At 40.7% G+C, this 21,628-nt stretch overlaps 1 protein-coding gene across 4 annotated transcripts in view; it reads right to left on the reverse strand.

Annotated features, from left to right (window-relative positions):
* Positions 1 to 21,628, reverse strand: part of phf10 (PHD finger protein 10) — a 120,986-nt gene that overhangs the window by 39,471 nt on the left and 59,887 nt on the right. For all 4 annotated transcript variants that reach the window (XR_012099690.1, XM_073051839.1, XM_073051838.1 and 1 more), the window contains 2 exons: positions 15,546 to 15,695; positions 9,366 to 9,475 (listed from right to left, as the gene is read on the reverse strand). Coding sequence is in view for 3 of the 4 variants with exons in the window: in XM_073051839.1 (XP_072907940.1) it covers positions 9,366 to 9,475; positions 15,546 to 15,695 (260 nt within the window). In the remaining variant the exon portion in view is untranslated. The remainder of the gene's footprint in view (positions 1 to 9,365; positions 9,476 to 15,545; positions 15,696 to 21,628) is intronic.

Below are 21,628 nucleotides of genomic sequence, written 5' to 3' on the forward strand. Positions count from 1 at the left end.
TGAAAGCAGGTGTACAGAAGTGGAATAGATTAGCTGGATGATTTTTGTCTCGACAATAACCTTGCACTCACCATCTGTAAGACCATGGAATTGATTGTGGACTTCAACAAGTGTAAGTCCCAAAACACAACCCCGCCCTCAGGTGGGTAAGCAGTTTCAGGTTCCTGGGTGTCAAGATCTCTGAAGATTTGTCCTCTGCTCAACATATGGATGCATTGCAAGCAGGTACAACAGCGGCTATACTTCATTCAGAGTTTGTGGAGAATTGGAACGTCATCGAAGACCCTTGCAAGTTTCGATAGATGTACCTTGGACAGCATTCTGAAGTTTTGAAGAATGATGGGGAATCTCATTGAAACCTACAGAATATTGAAAGGCCTGGATAGAGTGGACATTGAGAGAATAGGAGTCGCTTTAGAACAGAGATAAAGAGGAATTTCTTTAGCCAGAGGGTAGTAAATTTGAGGATTTCATTGTCATAAATGGCTGTGGAGGCCAAGTCATTGGGTACGTTTAAAGTGGAGGTTGATCTGTTCTAGATTAGTAAAGGTGTCAAAGGTTACGAGGGGAAGTAAGGAAAATGGAACTGAGAGGGAAACAAATCAGCCATGAGCAGAGGGTGAAGTAGACTGAATGGGCTGAAATTCCCAATTCTACTTCTTTGTCTTATGGTCTCATATCTGTTTTTATTTCAGATTGCCAGTATCTGCAGGATTTTACTTTTGGGGAGTCAGCGGGAGACGCTCATGGAGTGAGGACTGTTTCAAATCCGCTCCATAACCTTTACTTTTTTTAACCTTTGATCACCCTTATTCAACTTATTGTTACCTACACCAAAAGATTTTTGCTACTTTCTCGGGCTTATCGTTAAGATTTTATTGTGAATTTTGGAAGATATGCAAACAGAAATGGCTCTTAGATCCAAAGGACGAGAACCGGGGCGAAACCCGAACGGTAATGGAAAGAAGCTAGCTCAACTGCAACGCACAGAGTTAACTTATGAACTGCTTATGGAGGTTTTGGATAAAAAATTTGAGGAACAACATCAGGCTTTTCAACGAGATATAAAGGCTTTTCAAGATTATATGGTTAAGACGGATTCAGTAATTAACCAGCAGCAAGCGCTTATCGCGTCTCTGCAACATGAAGCGCGGAAACGAGATTTGACAATTGAAAAATTGCAACAGGATTTAATTTCGACCATTAAACTGGTGGAGACACTTAAAGCCAAGAGTGTCGATTTGGAGAATCGGTCCAGAAGACAGAACCTACGCATACTTGGTCTCCCAGACGGCATAGAAAAAGGCGATCCTTCGAAATACTTTGCTCAATTTCTAAAAGATGCGTTTCCGTCGGTTTTTCCAGAAAACCCCCCGGTACTTGACCGAGCACATAGAATTTGGAGTCGTTCACCGACGGTTTCAGATAAGCCCCCGGTGGTAATCGTCCGATTTCATTACGTACACGACAAAGAACAACTCATTCGTGAAGCTCGAAGGGCTGGGATGATTAAATTTCGTGATTATTGCTTTCGTTTGGTGGATGATTTTAGCCCAGAAGTTATGAAGAAAAGGCTGCTTTTTAAACCTCTGATGTCTGAATGTTATGAGAAAAATCTAAAACCTGCGCTCTTATACCCGGCGAAGCTCAGGATTTCCCCCCCGAATGCTCCGCGTAAAGTATTTCTGTATACCTTTGAAGTGAAAAAGTATTTGGAGGAGAACTTCCCTACTGATACAGTTACTACTCTCCATTAAATGAGTGATTCTGATCGTGAAAGATGGTTTTCGATTCCTTAAACCAGGGTTAGTCTCTGGTTATTGGTGTAGGTTTATCCTATACTTCATATTTAAGTTAAAGTGTGTTTTCGTTATATTAATCGCTTTGTCTTATACACTTTAACTACTATACTATATTTTTGTCTATTATTTTTGTTCCCTTGAAGGTATATTTTTAACCTTTCGAAGTGAATTTTTTGTTTAATATCAAGATAATGGTTTTTTGCAAAGTATTGGTTTTGTTTAAGATAGCGTTATTGTTTCTTTTTTTCGTCTTCTTCCTATAATGCATCGCTTATCATAGTTTAAATACTTCTTGATTTGTTTGGGTTATAACCCGATTTATAAACTTTTAGTGATTATACTCCCTTTTTCTTTACAACTCAGCATATTAAGAAGCGTAGTTTTTAGTACTGCGATCATAATTCTTAAAGTTCGGGTGGGTTTTTTTAATATATCCTTTAAACACGGAGTGGTCTGCCGCTGATATGGGGGTAGAGTTAGTCTCATTTTTTCTTTTTTTTAGCCATATTTTGGCTTTTTTTCTTTTTCATGTGGGGGTGGGGGTTGGTCTGTTTTCCTTTTTAATTTTTCTCTTATCAATTTGTTTTAGTTTTTTTACTTGGGCTGTTCTTGAACTACAAATATGTCTACGATGTCGTCACTTCCGGGTCCGCTCTTTATTTTTGTTCCTCTTCCGGGTGCATGAGTTTATAACATGGTTAACCCTTTATATACCAAAGGGATGACTTTAGAAACATGGCTCAAACCATTAACTTTGTGTCTTGGAATACTAATGGATTAAACCATCCGATTAAACGAAAGAAGATTTTCAAAGTATTCCAAAGACTTAATGCTCATATCATTTTTGTACAAGAAACTCATGTGAGGAAGGAGGACAAATATCACTTTTTTAGGTCTTGGCGGGGTCAACAGTATCATTCGAATTCGAATGCCAAAGTTAAGGGAGTTTCAATTTTTATTGACTCCTCTATTGCATTTGTTCAACATGATATCCTTTCGGATCCGAATGGTAGATTTTTGTTAATTACGGGTTTACTCGGTAATAAAAAGGTTGCTATGGTTAATGTTTATGCCCCAAATGTGGATTGTCCTGATTTCTTTAAGTCCTTATTTACTTCCTTACCTAATTTAAATGAATATAAGTTAATAATGGGTGGTGACTTTAATTGTTGTCTAATTCCTTTGATGGACAAATCTACACCTATTCAGACTCTACCCAATAAGTCGGCCACTTGTATTAACTCCTTTTTGACTGATAATGGAGTTTTTGATATTTGGAGATTTCGTCATCCTAATGACAAAGAGTTTTCTTTTTTCTCACATGTTTATCACTCCTATTCGAGAATTGATTATTTTTTTATTGACTCTTGTTTTATTCCATCGGTAATTGGTTGTAATTATGATATTATAGCTATTTCCGACCATGCTCCATTAAAACTTTCTATTAATTTTACGGATACAGCTTTAAGTTCTAGACAATGGCGATTTGACTCTACCTTATTGCAAGAGCCGGACTTTATTAAATTTATGAAGGAACAGATCGATTTCTTCTTTTCAACTAATTCCACGGAGGATATCTCTTGCGGAATACTTTGGGACACTTTTAAAGCATATATACGTGGTCAGATTATCTCTTATTCTGCTGGTCTGAGAAAACGCATTAAGAAGGAAACTCTTTTATTGGTTGATAAAATTAAAGAGATTGACAAGAAATATTCGACTACTCCTAGCAAGGAGCTTTACAAACAAAGGGTTGAACTTCAAATGGAACATAGTTTATTACTCACATCTCTGATTGAAAATCAATTAATGAAAACCAGATCTGATTTTTATATACATAGTGATAAATCGGGAAAACTGTTAGCTAGTCAGCTGAAGAATGTTTCAGTTAAACGTCAAATCACTATGGTTCGTCAGCAGAACGGGGATTTGACAGTTAACCATGATGAGATAAATAAGTCTTTTCAAGACTTTTATACCTCCCTGTATCAATCTGAATTCCCTCAGGATCATAATACCATGTGTGATTTTCTCGGGAAATTGAATTTTCCAAAACTATCATCTGATGATCTTTCAGTAATAGATACTCCGTTTACGGATGCGGAAATTAAAGGGGTCATTTCCTCAATGAATTCTGGGAAAGCACCAGGTCCAGACGGGTACACAGTAGAATTTTTTAAATGTTTTTCTGCTACTCTATCTCCTTGGCTATGCAAGGTTTTTGAAGAAGCAATTAGATTGGGGAATTTGCCTCAATCTTTTTATAGAGCTTCCATTTCCTTAATACTGAAGAAAGATAAAGACCCTACTGATTGTGCATCTTATAGACCAATATCTTTATTGAATGTGGATTCTAAGATTTTTTCCAAGTTACTGGCTTCCAGGCTGGAGAAGGTACTACCCCAAATTATTTCGGAAGACCAAACCGGTTTTATTAAAAATTGCTATTCTTTTTTCAATGTTAGGAGATTATTGAATATTGTTTATACTCCTTCACACAATACTTCAGAATGTGTTATTTCATTAGATGCGGAGAAAGCATTTGATAGAGTTGAATGGCCTTACTTATTTTATGTGCTGGAGAAGTTTAATTTCAGTCCGACCTTTATTTCTTGGATTAAACTGATATATCAAACTCCAGTAGCCTCGGTGTTTACTAATAATCAAAGATCTCCATTTTTTCGTTTATTTCGGGGCACTAGACAAGGTTGTCCTCTTAGTCCATTACTATTTAACATCGCTTTAGAACCTTTGGCAATTGCCATCAGAGAATCACAGGATATTTTGGGTATTAATCGTGGAACAGATATTCATAAGGTATCTTTATACGCAGATGATTTATTATTATTCATCTCTAACCCTGAGAAATCTATTCCAGCAGTCTTATCATTGTTGGCTCAATTTAGTGAGTTTTCTGGGTATAAGTTAAATCTTAATAAGAGTGAATTGTTTCCTTTGAATAGACAGGTCCCAAACTATGGTATTTTACCGTTTAAATTAGTTAAAGACTCTTTTACTTACTTAGGGATTAAAATTACAAAAAACCATAAAGAATTATTTAGGTTTAATTTTCTACCCTTAATTGATCAGATTAAAGGCTTGTTTACTAAGTGGTCACCATTATCTTTGTCTCTGATAGGTAGGATTAATGCTATTAAGATGGTTATTTTACCTAAATTTTTATATATTTTTCAAGCGGTACCAATTTTTATTCCGAAATCCTTTTTTACTAATGTTGATTCAAAAATTTCCTCATATATATGGCAGAATAAAAATCCCAGGTTAGGTAAAATATACTTACAGAAGACAAGGAAGGATGGTGGGTTGGCATTACCCAATTTCAGATTTTACTATTGGGAAGTTAATATTAGATATTTGATATGTTGGTTGAAAGAATGGGATGGTCCTTTTGGCCCTCATTGGGTGAGTTTGGAAACTAAATCGGTATCTGCTTATGCTCTGGGTTCTATTTTAGGGACATCTCTCCCTTTTGCTCTTTCTAAATTGCCGAATCGAATCGACAACCCGATAGTTAAATATACCTTACGTATATGGTTTCAATTTCGGAAATTTTTCGGGTTGACTCAATTCGTGTTAAATAGTCCTATTGTATCTAATTGTTTTTTCCACCCCTCAATTATAGATCAAGCTTTTTTGGCTTGGAAAACTAAGGGATTATTAAGATTTTCTGACTTATTTTTGGACAACTGTTTTATGTCTTTTGAGCAATTAGCAAATAAATATAATTTGCCTAGATTTCATTTTTTTAGATACTTACAGGTTAGGCATTTTTTAAGTACGGTACTTCCTTCATTCCCAAATTTTGTGTCTTCAGATATTTTGGAGAGTTTGTTTGAATTAAACCCTTTTCAAAAAGGGCTTATATCAAAACTTTATAATATAATTATGAAGATACGTTCAGTGCCCTTTGATAAGACCAAAAATGATTGGGAAAGAGAGCTTAATCTTATTATTCCTATTGAGAATTGGGATAGAATTCTTCAATTAGTTAATACATCATCTATATGTGCCAAACATTCATTAATACAATTTAAGGTTGTGCATAGGGCCCATATGTCCAAGGATAAATTAGCTCATTTTTATTCTCATATAAACCCTATTTGTGACAGATGTCAATCAGAAATCGCGTCTTTAACTCATATGTTTTGGTCATGTCCGATTTTGGAAAAATATTGGAAAGATATTTTTGATATTATTTCGGCGGTACTGAACATTGATTTACAACCCCATCCTATTACCGCAATTTTTGGTTTACCGATGATGGGCTCACTTCACTTATCTCCTTCCGCCTGTCGAATGATTGCTTTTCTCACTTTGATGGCTAGAAGATCTATTTTGTTGAATTGGAAGGAAATTAATCCTCCCATGGTATTTCATTGGCTTTCTCAAACTATGTTATGTCTAAATTTAGAAAAAATTAGAAGTGCTGTATTTGATACTTCTATTAAATTTGAAAAGATATGGAGACCATTTATTCAATATTTTCATATGATGTAATGGCCCTGTGCCAGGCTTATTGGTTTTTTCAGCTTTAATCGTATGTATGTTGAGAGGATCGGAGTTGACGACATTGATGTTTATGTATGCTTGTGAGATATTATGAACAGCCCTTTTTTTTTCTTCTTTTTTTTTAGTTTTTTTAAAGTTTTTTCTTCCTTTTTTGTTTTTTTTCTTAGATATTAGATTAGTAGATTAGTTAACTTTCATATATAGATTTTTTTTTTTCTCTTTTTTTAATATTATATATTATAGAATATCTAGACTTACCTTGTTCATATATATACTATATGGTTTATGTTTTGGGAAAGCTTACTTATACTGTATTCATTGTTTATGTATTCCTTCATGTGTAATGGGAGTTTATATGTTTGTAATCCATTATTAATATTTTAATTGTATTTTGTTCATAATATTTTTAATACTAATAAAAAGATTAAAAGAGAGGATTTTACTTTTGGTTAATCAATGCTTCTGCAGGTGAAATGTATCAATTAATTCCCAGAGTGCAAAATATTGGATAAACAGCTATAAACAGGCAAGTATATGAACAGAATCAGAATCAGGTTTATCATCACCAGCATGTGATATGAAAATTGTTAACTTAGCAGCAGAAGTTCAATGCAATACATAACCTAGCAAAGAGAAAAAAATAAATAAAATAAAAAATAATAATAATAAACAAGTAAATCAATTATGTATATTGAATAGATTTTAAGAAACGTATAAAAACAGAAATACCGTATATTAAAAAAAAGTGTGGTAGTGTCCATTTAGGAATCGGATGGCAGAGGGGAAGAAGCTGTTTCTGAATCACTGAGTGTGTGCCTTCAGGCTTCTGTACCTCCTATCTGATGGTAACAATGAGAAAAGGGCAAGCCCTGGATGCTGGAGGTCCGTAATAATGGACGCTGCCTTTCTGAGACATTGCTCCCTAAAGATATCCTGAGTACTTTGTAGGCTAGTACCCAAGATGGAGCTGACTAGATTTACAACCTTCTGCAGCTTCTTTCAATCCTGTGCAGTAGCCCCTCCATACCAGACAGTGATGCAGTCTGTCAGAATGCTCTCCACGGTACAACTATAGAAGTTTTTGACATGCCAAATCTCTTCAAACTCCTAATAAAGTATAGCCGCTGTCTTGCCTTCTTTATAACTACATTAATATATCAATGTGTTGGGACCAGGTTAGGTCCTCAGAGATCTTGACACCCAGGAACTTGAAGCTGCTCACTCTTTCCACTTCTGATCTCTCTATGAGGATTGGTATGTGTTCCTTCATCTTACTCTTCCTGAAGTCCACAATCAGCTCTTTTGTCTTACTGATGTTGAATGCCAGGTTGTTGCTGCGGCACCACTTCACTAGTTGGCATTTTGAGACCCAGAGATCAAACTAAAGAGATTGGTCACAGAAGGAAAAGAAAAGGCCTTTCTTGACCCAGCAGTGGCTTTTCATGCAGTTATTTCCCCCTTAATGGCTCAGTTTTTAATATCTTTGGCCTTGGTCTCACAAATCTCCATCTTTCACTCCAGTTTACACTAATTAACCAAACCATCTAGCCACACATTATAATCTTGCCCCTGTGGTATAGACAGCATCTGGTCAAGTACTGCAATGTGAATGAGACTTCTACTTAATGTAGGTATTACAGGGCCCACAATGGAGGGTGTGTGAATGTGGACCGAGCTGCCAGCAGAAGTGATGGATACAAGTTTGATTTCAACATTCAAGGGAAATTTGGATATATACATACAAGTACATGGATGGTAGAGGTAATGGAAGGCTATAGTCCAGTTGTGGGTCGATGAGACAAGGCAGAATAGTTCAACATGGACTAGATGGGCCAAAGGGCCTGTTTCACTGCTTCAGCGCTCTATGACTCCAAGAACAGACGGACTAGAAACTAGAGAGATACAGACAGTGTGCAGTTTAAATTGGCATATGGTTAGCACAGACATTGTAGGTGGAAGACCCTGTTGCTATGCTGTGGTGCTCTTTGGCTCTATAATATTGTACTTGAAAGGTAATTCACTTTGGGACATGCTGGCACACAGACATTTACAATAGTAAAAAAGGCCATTAATAAGCCTGTTCTGAAAAAGGTTCAAGGAACACTGTAGTTACTTTGTGCTGAAGGTAAGAGTCCTATCCTACCTACAAGGAAAATAGGTCAATATTCACTCCTCAGTCAAAGCAGATTGACTAGCCATTTAGCAGCACACAAAACACCGCAGGAACCAAGCACGATAGAGAACGTCAGTGGAGGGAAATGGACAGTTGACATTTTGGATCAGAATCCTTCATCTGGAACATTCTTCCAAACATTCTTCTTATTTCTGTTGCCTGCAAATTCATTACGAAAAGGCTGTTTCTGATGAAAGTTCTTTCTACTGAAACATTTTTCAAAGTGCTAATCTGGAACAATCAGTCATTACAAAATAATATAATTAAAATACAGCTATTAACACTGGCCAAATATTCAGCATTGAAGATTGGAAGTATTCATATCAATAGTCCTTTCATATATTATATGCTTTCGATACTTTGCTGTGTGTTACCACAAGAAAGTAGCAGCCATCATGAAGAACACCCATTATCTAGGCCATGCTCTCTTCTCACCATCAGCAGGAGGTACAGGAGCCTTTGAACCCAGACCACCAGTTCAGGAACAGATACTACCCTTCAACCAACAAGCTCCTGAACCAGAGAGGATAACTTCACTCATTTCAACTCTCAACTGATTCCACAACCTACAGACTCACTTTCAAGGACTCTACAATTCATGTTCTCAGTACTATTTTTTCTAATTATTTGCACAATTTTTCTTCTTTAGCATATTGATTGTCAGTATTTATTGATGTGTACTTTTTCATAAATTCTAGTGTTTTTATTTGTTTTTGTATAAATGCCTGCAAGAAAATGAATCTCAAGGTAAGATATGTGTACTTCGATAATAATTTACTTTAACTTTGACTTAACAAGAAGTATTTTACTTGCCATGACCTCTTTTGCAGAGGGGTTTGCTTTTTGTTCCTTTTTTTTACCTTTTGTAATATTCCTGAAATTGTCCTGGTATGAGAGCCACTGGATAAGCCCCAACCTTCGTCCTCTCAGGTGGAAGAACTTTGTATTTCCCTTGTGGCACCTGGATTACCTGAATTAGGAGACACCAAAACAAAAAACAAACGGAAAATATCGAAATCTTGCAGAAATGCCAATTCCTTTCCCCTGGTCACTCAAAACAAGGAACACAGAATACCCTGTGTTTATGAAACTAGTATCCTTTCTTACTCAAAGGATAAAGACACCAAAGAAACATAATACTGATAATACTGAGGGTCTCGGCCTGAAACGTCAGCTCCTTGTTCATCTTCACAGATGCTGCCTGACCAGCTGAGCTTCTCCAGCACTTCGTGTGCCACTCTGGATTTCCAGTAATTGCAGAATCTTGTGTTCATAACAGGACATTTCAAAAGGTTAATTATTGCCCGTTATGCACTCAGTTATGTTTGGTCCAGTCACTATACTTCAAAAGCTATAAACTCATTTTAGAAACACCAGGTCAGGCAGCAGCTATGAAGGGGAATAAGACTGCCAGCTTCTGCAGAAACTTCTGTGTTTACATTTTAGAAAGTTCTGAAAGGGAGGTGTGAAGTCCCTGCTTTTCTTCCATTTTCAGATCTTTCTGCACAATAACCATATAACAATTACAGCAAGGAAACAGGCCATCTCGGTCCTTCTAGTCTGTGCCGAATGCTTACTCTCACCTAGTCCCACTGGCCCGCACTAAGCCCATAACCCTCCATTCCTTTCCTGTCCATATATCCAATTTTACTTTAAATGACAATACCGAACCTGTCTCTACCACTTCTACTGGAAGCCCGTTCCACACAGCTACCACTCTCTGAATAAAGAAATTCCGCCTTGTGTTACCCTTAAACTTTTGCCCCCTAACTCTCAACTCATGTCCTCTTGTTTGAATCTCCCCTCCTCTCAATGGAAAAAGCCTATCCACATCAACTCTGTCTATCCCCCTCATTATTTTAAATATCTCTATCAAGTCCCCCCTCAACCTTCTATGCTCCAAAGAATAAAGACCTAACTTGTTCAACCTTTCCCTGTAACTTAGGTGCTGAAACCCAGGCACATTCTAGTAAATCTTATCTGTACTCTCTCTATTTTGTTGACATCTTTCCTATAATTCAGTGACTAGAACAAATTTGGCCTTACCAATGCCTTGTACAATTTTAACATTACATCCCAACTCCTATACTCAATGCTCTGATTTATAAAGCCCAGCATACCAAAAGCTTTCTTCACCACCCTATCCACATGAGATTCCACCTTCAAGGAGCTATGCACCATTATTCCTAGATCACTCTGTTCCACTGCATTCTCCAATGCCCTACCATTTACCATGTATGTCCTATTTGGATTATTCCTACCAAAATGTAGCACCTCGCACTTATCAGCATTAAACTCCATCTGCCATTGTTCAGCCTACTCTTCTAACTGGCCTAAATCTCTCTGCAAGCTTTGAAAACCTACTTCATTATCCACAACGCCACCTGCCTTAGTATCATCTGTATACTTACTAATCCAATTTACCACCCCATCATCCAGGTCATTAATGTATATGACAAACAACATTGGACCCAGTACAGATCCCTGGGGCACACCACTAGTCACCGGCCTCCAATCTGACAAACAGTTATCCACCACTGCTCTCTGGCATCTCCCATCCAGCCACTGTTGAATCCATTTTACTACTTCGATATTAATACCTAACAATTGAACCTTCCTAACGAACCTTCCGTGCGGAACCTTGTCAAAGGCCTTACTGAAGTCCATATAGACAACATCCACTGCTTTACCCTTGTCAACTTTCCTCGTAACCTCTTCAAAAAATTCAATAAGATTTGTCAAACATGACCTTCCACGCACAAATCCATGTTGACTGTTCCTAATCAGACCCTGTCTATCCAGATAATTATATATACCATCTCTCAGAATACTTTCCATTAATTTACCCACCACTAACGTCAAACTGACAGGCCTATAATTGCTAGGTTTACTCTTAGAACCTTTTTTAAACAATGGAACCACATGAGCAATACGCCAATTCTCCGGCACCATCCCCGTTTCTAATGACATTTGAAATATATCTGTCAGAGCCCCTGCTATTTCTACACCAACTTCCCTCAGGGTCCCAGGGAATATCCTGTCAGGACCCGGAGATTTATCCACTTTTATATTCCTTAAAAGTGCCAGCACTTCCTCCTCTTTGATCGTCAGAGTTTCCATAACTTCCCAATATATTGGGACCATCTAAATCCGCCCTCCCCCTCCCCACAGCAGGTTTAATCAAGCAATAGTGGATCTACCCTGCATGTGCTGGTGCTAAATATCTGGCAGAGTGAAAACAATGTCCATAAAATTGATTCAGGCAGAATCCAGTGGAACTAAAAATATGGAGTTATGAGTAGAGCTTTCATTTCACCGTGGTGCTAACAACCATGAGTAAAACTTGTAAATCAAAGTAAATACCTGCATGATGCAAAAGAAAAAGGCAAATTTAAGAACAAATTCCATGGCTGGTAAAAGATGCCAGATGCAGGTTACAAATTGGTTGTACATCAGGCATCTGTTGTGTGAGGGCAGGAATCCTCTGTTGTGCTCTGAGGTTTGGAGGCAATCTATGTATGTGAGAGAGGTGGGAAGGCAGGGCAAGATGTCGAATTGTAGAGCATGGGAATAGGCCAGAAGGCCCAACTCGCCAATTCACTCAGTGGACACTCTTCAATACTAATCCCATCACCTAGTGCTTGGTCCATAGCCCATGTGCCTAAGCAATTCAAGCGTTCATCTGGACACCTACTTAATGAAGCAACACACACAAAACGCTGGAGGAACTCAACAGGCCAGGCAGCATCAATGGAAAACAGTACAGTCCTCAGTCTCCTGATGAAGGGTCTCAGACCGAAACGTGGACTGTTTACTCTTTTCTACAGATGCCTGCTGAGCTCCTCCAGCATCTTGTGTGTGTTGCTTGTGTAGGGCCCTCAGTACAATTAACTGTGGTGTTAACTGTTCAGGCTAACAAAATGGCTTCTCTGTATTGTTATAATGAAATGGCTTCTCTGTAATGTTACTTAATGCTGTAATGGGTTTCTGTAGCTGGAATGTTTGGGTTATAACTGCAGATAAGTGGGGAACTAACCAATGGAGAATTGTTATGCTATCTTGTATGTGTGAGCTCAGCGGGAGTTCATGGTCTTTTCGGGGAGGCGAGCGAGGCGGATGGACGTGTGAGGAGCAGACCGCGGTTTCAGGGCGGTGGATACTGGACGTCGGCGGTTCAGACGGTGGCCAAAGGCTCAGAAGGTCATTGTGGATGGAACCGGAGGCATGAGCTCCAACATATTAAAATGTTATGTGCACAAACTGAAGAACTTACTGATTTGGCGCCTTTAGGTCATCTGTTTCTACTAACCCATCACTAAGAAATAACTATAAAGTTGAAATTATTTACTCGCTTTTGGTGTATTGTCTGATATTTGTGGTGAGCGTGTACTGGCGGGGCATTACACCGTTTTTACACCGAAGTATTACACTGTTGGCCTAGGCAAACGGAGGTAAATTGGGGGCACAGCTGCTACACGTGGATTTCCAGCAACTGCAGATTTTCTCTTGTTTGTGATTGGATTTACTTAATGATCACAGCTTCAGCCATCCAAGTCCTTGGCTAACACAAGGGGGCATAATTTGGGGGGGCAGGGGTGGTTAGTTGTTTGTTTTTGTACAGACAGTGGTCAGCATGTGGAACATCCTGCCAGGGCAGTTACAGTAGGGCCGTTAAGAAACTCTTGGAGAGGCATATGGATGATAGAAAAATGGAGGGCTATGTAGGAGGGAAGGGTCAGAGCTTTGAAGAGGTTAAAAAGTTGTACAGTATTGTACTGCCTATACTGCACTGTAAGTTAACAAAGTGCACTGCAGATGCTGTGGTCAAATCAAGACATTCAAAAAAGCTGGATGAACTCAGCAGGTCGAGCTGCATCCATTGAAAGAAGCAGTCAACGTTTCGGGTTGAAACCCTTTGTCAGGACTAAAGAAGGAGGGGGCAGGGGCCCTATAAAGAAGGTGGAAAACCAATCAGAGGAAAGATCAAGGGGTGGGGGAGGGGAAGCCACGCTCACCACAAATACCAGACAATACACCAAAAGTGAGTAAATAATTTCAACTTTATTTCTTAGTGATGGGTTAGTAGAAACAGATAATCTAAAGGCGCCAAATCAGTAAGTTCTTCAGTTTGTGCACATAATATTTTAATATGTTGGAGCTCATGCCTCCGGTTCCATCCACAATGACCTTCCGAGCCTTCGGCCACCTCCCCCACCCCTTGATCTTTCCTCTGATTGGTTTTCCACCCTCTCCCCACCTTCTTTATAGGGCCCCTGCCCCCTCCTTTAGTCCTGACGAAGGGCTTCAACCTGAAACGTTGACTGCTTCTTTCAACGGATGCTGCCCGACCTGCTGAGTTCGTCCAGCTTTTTTATACGTCCTGATCTGCACTGTAAGTTCTTTGTTCTTTGCCACTCTCTGAGTGAAGAAGGTCTCCCTCAGATCCCCTCTAAAACTTTTCCCTCTTTTCCCAAACCTGTGTTCCCTAGTTTGACAAACATTTGATATGGGGTAAAAGTTTCCTGCAGTAGTATGGAGAAGGGTGTAGTTAGTTACTGAACATTTAGTCACAGATCTAACGGAACGTCCCCAAAGTTATCTATAAAAAACAGTGTGTGGTTCTGATCTGTTAAGGGCTACTGGTTAAATAATTCAATTCCTGATGAGTATTGTGTTCCGTTCTAATCACTTTATTATAAGAAGGGATATGGAAGCTTTGGAGAGGGTGCACAGGAGATTTACCAAGATGCTGCCTGGACTAGAGAGCATGTCTTATAAGGATAGGTGGAGAAAGTTGGGGCTTTTCTCTCTGAAATGAAGAATGATGAGAGGTAACTTGACAGAAGTGTATAGGATGATGTGATATAGAAAAAGTGAACAGTCAGAGATTTTTTCAAAGGGCGGATATGGCTAATCCCAGGGGGTGTAATTTTAATGTGATTGGAAGAAAGTACAGAGGGGATGTCAGAGTCAAGTTGTTCACACAGAGAGAGGAACACCCTGCCAGGGGTTGTGGTAGGTGCAGATACACGAGGGAGTTTCACAAGACTTTTAGAATAGGCACATGGATGAGAGAAAAATAGAAGGCAATGTGGGAGGGAAGGGTGTAGATCGAACAGAGTATGTTAAAAGACCCCAGTGAAGTGGATCGTGGGCTGTAGAGCCTGGATTGTGCTATGTTCTATGGTCAACAAGGCAAATCATTCCCCACTATTTGCCTACATTAATAATATTTCTATTTCAACCAGAGTCGATCCTAATTCAGAAGCTTTAAAAAGGATCAACACACCAAGAAGATCCCTAACCACAATGGTCCAAATGTGGAAAATCGGACAAACTTGGTTTGCATGGATCAATTGTTCTGAAGGGCCTTTTTGCTTTCTGTATGACTCAATGACAATCCCACCAAACCTCATCTTCTGCGGGCTCTATCTTATCTGATCTAAAACAAAGGCTGCAATAAGCTTGTACTGTTGCAGAAATTTTATTTTCTCTTCTTGTATTTTTATATTTCCTTTCGACGCAGAAGGCCATCCAGCCCATCACATCTACCCCAGATCTCATTGCAATCCATTCCTCACTATTACCCTACAATCTATTTCCTCCCACATAAACATAAATTTTCCACCTACACCACGGGGCAATTAACACCCCTCGCCCCACCAACCAACCTGCACAGTTCTGGCATGTGTGCGGAAATCAGCTGGGAAATCATCTTGAGAAAACCCAAACAGTCACAGGAAGAACATGCAAACTCCACACAGGCAGCACCTAAAGTCAGGATCGAACCTGGATTGCTGATCGGTGAGCCCTAACCGCTGCGCCACTGGGACAGTGTTCCAAGGAGCAGAGTGTGACTGAGGCAACGTACTTGTCTCAAGCAAGCAATTTAGAATTGTTCAACCAGGATGCAGAACGTCAAAGTTAAAGTTGTGATCAGTGAGTGTGTATTATGTCAAGTCTGGTTAGCCAGTGTTGCAATCACACCCCTCAGTGTTTCTAATCACCTCAGACCAGGAGCAGTGTGGAATCATCCTTACCTGTGTCTGCAAGTCAAAGTAAGCCCGCCTTTCCTCCATTCGCTCCCTGTTGAAGTTGCTGTTGAACTCTGCGGCTTTCTTCGCAGCTTTCTTGATGTACTCCGGCACTTTACTGGGCTCAACCTTCTGTGTGTTCTGTAGCTGCAATTGCTGTGCAGAGTCACAAGTTTGGTTCAAATATAAAACCTGGAGTGGGAATTTCCCATCAGTTCCCCGACAAAGTGCAAGTGTTTACCCGATTACCAACTGCTTTGAGACACTTCCATAGAAGCCTACACACTAAATGCACGTGGGCAGGACTAGTATATACAATAACAACGATCAGCATGAGAGCATAATTTCACCATTCAGTCCATCAGATCTGCTCTGCCATTTGATTATGGCTGATTTATTATCCCTCTCAACTCCATTCCCCTGCCTTCTCCCTGTAACCTTTGACACCCTTACTAATCAAGCTTAACCAATGACTTGGCCTCCACAGCCGTCTGTGGCAATGAATTCCAGATTCTCCACCTGCTGGCTGAAGAAATTCCTCCTCATCTCTGTTCTAACATGGGTGTGGTTGGTGAAATGACCTATTTCTGCACTGCTATATATCTATAACTCCATAACGCAGCACTCCCATGCTTGTCAATGGATTCTGCAGATGAACCCATCACTGCTCTTCAACGACAGCATAGAAATAGAGAGGATTCCAGTTAAGAGGGCCATCAGCTAATCAGTTAGTCACTTATCAGGGACAACACTTAAAATAACAAAAAATAACCAAGAAAACAGCCAGAACTCCCTTTGTTTATTTAGGACACTATGCTGCTCAACTGGGATAGGAGACTTTTGCTGAAACTTTTGTTTCTAACCAGCATCAGTCATGTGCACTTGCATGGCCATTAAGTACTACACCAAGCTTAGAGCAAATGGTTTTTAAATAACATCAGTTGAGAGTGTTTGTGCTCAAAAAGCAGTGATTTTTGTTGCTGGTAGTTGGCGAGAAATAAGGCAGTAAGACAATTCATAACTGGTTTGCTCACTACGGTTTCAAGCATTCAGGCTTGGAGATGCCAGAAACAGCTGGGAGTGAAATGAAACGATCTTACTACTTCAACAAGTTTAATACTATGAAGAATTTGAAAGTTACAATGAAAATGAAGATTTGGAGGATGCAATCATCAAAAGCATTTTATGAAGACAGTCCGTTATCTGCACTAGGTGTCTGCACTGATTTTGTTAATTTACAGTCAATCAAAAGAGCACAACTGCAATTACTGTATGACTTCCTCTATTAGTGACTATTAACAACCAATAGTTTTACAGTGTAGTTGGACTGGTAATGTTCTAATTTGTTCTGTATTTCATTTAAATGAGTAATTTATTATTTAGTTCTATGGTAGATTGTCTTTTTTTATACCTTTTTAAACTATTTCCATGAAACTTTGGCTAATTACTGCAGCTGCTTAAATAATATTGGGCCAGATGTGTCCCAATTAACTGGAATCCACTGTATGAGGGAATTTCATTAAGTATGCTCAGGAATCTTCTCATGGACCCTTCTCAGAGTCTGCAATCCCAATCACTTAACTGCAGATTTTAGACAGTATGTTGGATAACAATAATAAGGTGCTTTCGTTTAGAAATTTGTCCATGAGATCCAGAGGCTACTGGCAATTATGGCATTAATTGTCCACAAGGACAGCAATGGAGCAGATGGGACTTTATGATAATCTAGATGCTTCGTGACGTGTACCGGTTGTATTATACATGATTCTGATTCACAATAATCAAAACCAGCTTTCAAACCTAATTGTGAAATTTTAATTACATTAGTTTAATTTCCCCAGCTAATAAGTGGGATTTGAACTGGTGTCTCTGATTATTGGTTCAGAAGCTACTGCTAGCCCAGTAACTTAACCACATCACTACCACAACAGTTAAAACGTTTTAATTATTTAAAATGAGCTTTTTCTTCAGTTTTAATATTTCCCCCCAATTTCAACAGCTTCCCAAAGCTCCTAAATATCAGATCAGTGAGCAAACTAGGACATAGCTTTGCTGTCCAGCAAAGGCTTATCTAGCAGCAAGTTGGACAGGGACTGTTTTGGTCAACCACACAACCTAATAAGAGTCGCAGATCGAGTGGACGAAGGTGTACAAGATGCTAAGAGGCACAGATCGAGTGGACAGAGGTGTACAAGATGATGAGAGTCACAGATTGAGTGGACAGAGGTGTACAGGATAAGAGTCACAGATCGAGTGGACAGAGGTGTACAGGATGAGAGTCACAGATCGAGTGGACAGAGGTGTACAGGATAAGAGTCACAGATGAGTGGACAGAGGTGTACAGGATGAGAGTAACAGATCAAGTGGACAGAGGTGTACAGGATCAGAGTCACAGATCGAGTGGACAGAGGAGTACAAGATGAGAGTCACAGATCGAGTGGACAGAGGTGTACAAGATGAGAGTCACAGATCAAGTGGACAGAGGTGTACAAGATGAGAGTCACAGATCAAGTGGACAGAGGTGTACAAGATGAGAGTCACAGATCGAGTGGACACAGGTGTACAAGATGATGAGAGTCACAGATCGAGTGGACAGAGGTGTACAAGATGAGAGTCACAGATCGAGTGGACAGAGGTGTACAAGATGAGAGTCACAGATCGAGTGGACAGAGGTGTACAAGATGAGAGTCAAAGATCAAGTGGACACAGGTGTACAAGATGAGAGTCACAGATCGAGTGGACAGAGGTGTACAAGATGAGAGTCACAGATCGAGTGGACAGAGGTGTACAAGATAAGAGTCACAGATCGAGTGGACAGAGGTGTACAGGATAAGAGTCACAGATCGAGTGGACAGAGGTGTACAAGATGAGAGTCACAGATCGAGTGGACAGAGGTGTACAGGATAAGAGTCACAGATCGAGTGGACAGAGGTGTACAAGATGAGAGTCACAGATCTAGTGGACAGAGGTGTACAAGATGATGAGAGTCACAAGATCGAGTGGACAGAGGTGTACAGGATAAGAGTCACAGATCGAGTGGACAGAGGTGTACAAGATGAGAGTCACAGATCGAGTGGACAGAGGTGTACAGGATAAGAGTCACAGTTCGAGTGGACAGAGGTGTACAGGATGAGAGTCACAGATCGAGTGGACAGAGGTGTACAGGATGAGAGTCACAGATCGAGTGGACAGAGGTGTACAGGATGAGAGTCACAGATCGAGTGGACAGAGGTGTACAAGATGAGAGTCACAGATCAAGTGGACAGAGGTGTACAAGATGAGAGTCACAGATCGAGTGGACAGAGGTGTACAGGATGAGAGTCACATATCGAGTGGACAGAGGTGTACAAGATGATGAGAGTCACAGATCGAGTGGACAGAGGTGTACAAGATGAGAGTCACAGATCTAGTGGACAGAGGTATACAAGATGATGAGAGTCACAGATCGAGTGGACAGAGGTGTACAGGATGAGAGTCACAGATCGAGTGGACAGAGGTGTACAGGATGAGAGTCACAGATCGAGTGGACAGAGGTGTACAGGATCAGAGTCACAGATTGAGTCGACAGAGGTGTACAGGATGAGAGTAACAGATCAAGTGGACAGAGGTGTACAGGATCAGAGTCACAGATCGAGTGGACAGAGGAGTACAAGATGAGAGTCACAGATCGAGTCGACAGAGGTGTACAGGATGAGAGTAACAGATCAAGTGGACAGAGGTGTACAGGATCAGAGTCACAGATCGAGTGGACAGAGGTGTACAAGATGAGAGTCACAGATCGAGTGGACAGAGGTGTACAAGATGAGAGTCACAGATCAAGTGGACAGAGGTGTACAAGATGAGAGTCACAGATCGAGTGGACACAGGTGTACAAGATGATGAGAGTCACAGATCGAGTGGACAGAGGTGTACAAGATGAGAGTCACAGATCGAGTGGACAGAGGTGTACAAGATGATGAGAGTCACAGATTGAGTGGACAGAGGTGTACAAGATGAGAGTCACAGATCGAGTGGACAGAGGTGTACAAGATGATGAGAGTCACAGATTGAGTGGACAGAGGTGTACAAGATGAGAGTCACAGATCGAGTGGACAGAGGTGTACAAGATGAGAGTCAAAGATCGAGTGGACACAGGTGTACAAGATGATGAGAGTCACAGATCGAGTGGACAGAGGTGTACAAGATGAGAGTCACAGATCGAGTGGACAGAGGTGTACAAGATGATGAGAGTCACAGATTGAGTGGACAGAGGTGTACAAGATGAGAGTCACAGATCGAGTGGACAGAGGTGTACAAGATGATGAGAGTCACAGATTGAGTGGACAGAGGTGTACAAGATGAGAGTCACAGATCGAGTGGACAGAGGTGTACAAGATGAGAGTCAAAGATCGAGTGGACACAGGTGTACAAGATGAGAGTCACAGATCGAGTGGTCAGAGGTATACAAGATGAGAGTCACAGATCGAGTGGACAGAGGTGTACAAGATGATGAGAGTCACAGATCGAGTGGACAGAGGTGTACAAGATGAGAGTCACAGATCGAGTGGACAGAGGTGTACAAGATGAGAGTCACAGATCGAGTGGACAGAGGTGTACAAGATAAGAGTCACAGATCGAGTGGACAGAGGTGTACAGGATAAGAGTCACAGATCGAGTGGACAGAGGTGTACAAGATGAGAGTCACAGATCGAGTGGACAGAGGTGTACAGGATAAGAGTCACAGATCGAGTGGACAGAGGTGTACAGGATGAGAGTCACAGATCGAGTGGACAGAGGTGTACAGGATGAGAGTCACAGATCGAGTGGACAGAGGTGTACAGGATGAGAGTCACAGATCGAGTGGACAGAGGTGTACAAGATGAGAGTCACAGATCCAGTGGACAGAGGTGTACAAGATGAGAGTCACAGATCGAGTGGACAGAGGTGTACAGGATGAGAGTCACATATCGAGTGGACAGAGGTGTACAAGATGATGAGAGTCACAGATCGAGTGGACAGAGGTGTACAAGATGAGAGTCACAGATCTAGTGGACAGAGGTATACAAGATGATGAGAGTCACAGATCGAGTGGACAGAGGTGTACAGGATGAGAGTCACAGATCGAGTGGACAGAGGTGTACAGGATGAGAGTCACAGATCGAGTGGACAGAGGTGTACAGGATCAGAGTCACAGATTGAGTCGACAGAGGTGTACAGGATGAGAGTAACAGATCAAGTGGACAGAGGTGTACAGGATCAGAGTCACAGATCGAGTGGACAGAGGAGTACAAGATGAGAGTCACAGATCGAGTCGACAGAGGTGTACAGGATGAGAGTAACAGATCAAGTGGACAGAGGTGTACAGGATCAGAGTCACAGATCGAGTGGACAGAGGTGTACAAGATGAGAGTCACAGATCGAGTGGACAGAGGTGTACAAGATGAGAGTCACAGATCAAGTGGACAGAGGTGTACAAGATGAGAGTCACAGATCGAGTGGACACAGGTGTACAAGATGATGAGAGTCACAGATCGAGTGGACAGAGGTGTACAAGATGAGAGTCACAGATCGAGTGGACAGAGGTGTACAAGATGATGAGAGTCACAGATTGAGTGGACAGAGGTGTACAAGATGAGAGTCACAGATCGAGTGGACAGAGGTGTACAAGATGATGAGAGTCACAGATTGAGTGGACAGAGGTGTACAAGATGAGAGTCACAGATCGAGTGGACAGAGGTGTACAAGATGAGAGTCAAAGATCGAGTGGACACAGGTGTACAAGATGAGACTCACAGATCGAGTGGTCAGAGGTATACAAGATGAGAGTCACAGATCGAGTGGACAGAGGTGTACAAGATGATGAGAGTCACAGATCGAGTGGACAGAGGTGTACAAGATGAGAGTCACAGATCGAGTGGACAGAGGTGTACAAGATGAGAGTCACAGATCGAGCGGACAGAGGTGTACAAGATAAGAGTCACAGATCGAGTGGACAGAGGTGTACAGGATAAGAGTCACAGATCGAGTGGACAGAGGTGTACAAGATGAGAGTCACAGATCGAGTGGACAGAGGTGTACAGGATAAGAGTCACAGATCGAGTGGACAGAGG

The sequence above is a fragment of the Hemitrygon akajei genome, chromosome 7, assembly GCF_048418815.1.
Source record: "Hemitrygon akajei chromosome 7, sHemAka1.3, whole genome shotgun sequence".
Classification (NCBI taxonomy): Eukaryota; Metazoa; Chordata; class Chondrichthyes; order Myliobatiformes; family Dasyatidae; genus Hemitrygon; species Hemitrygon akajei.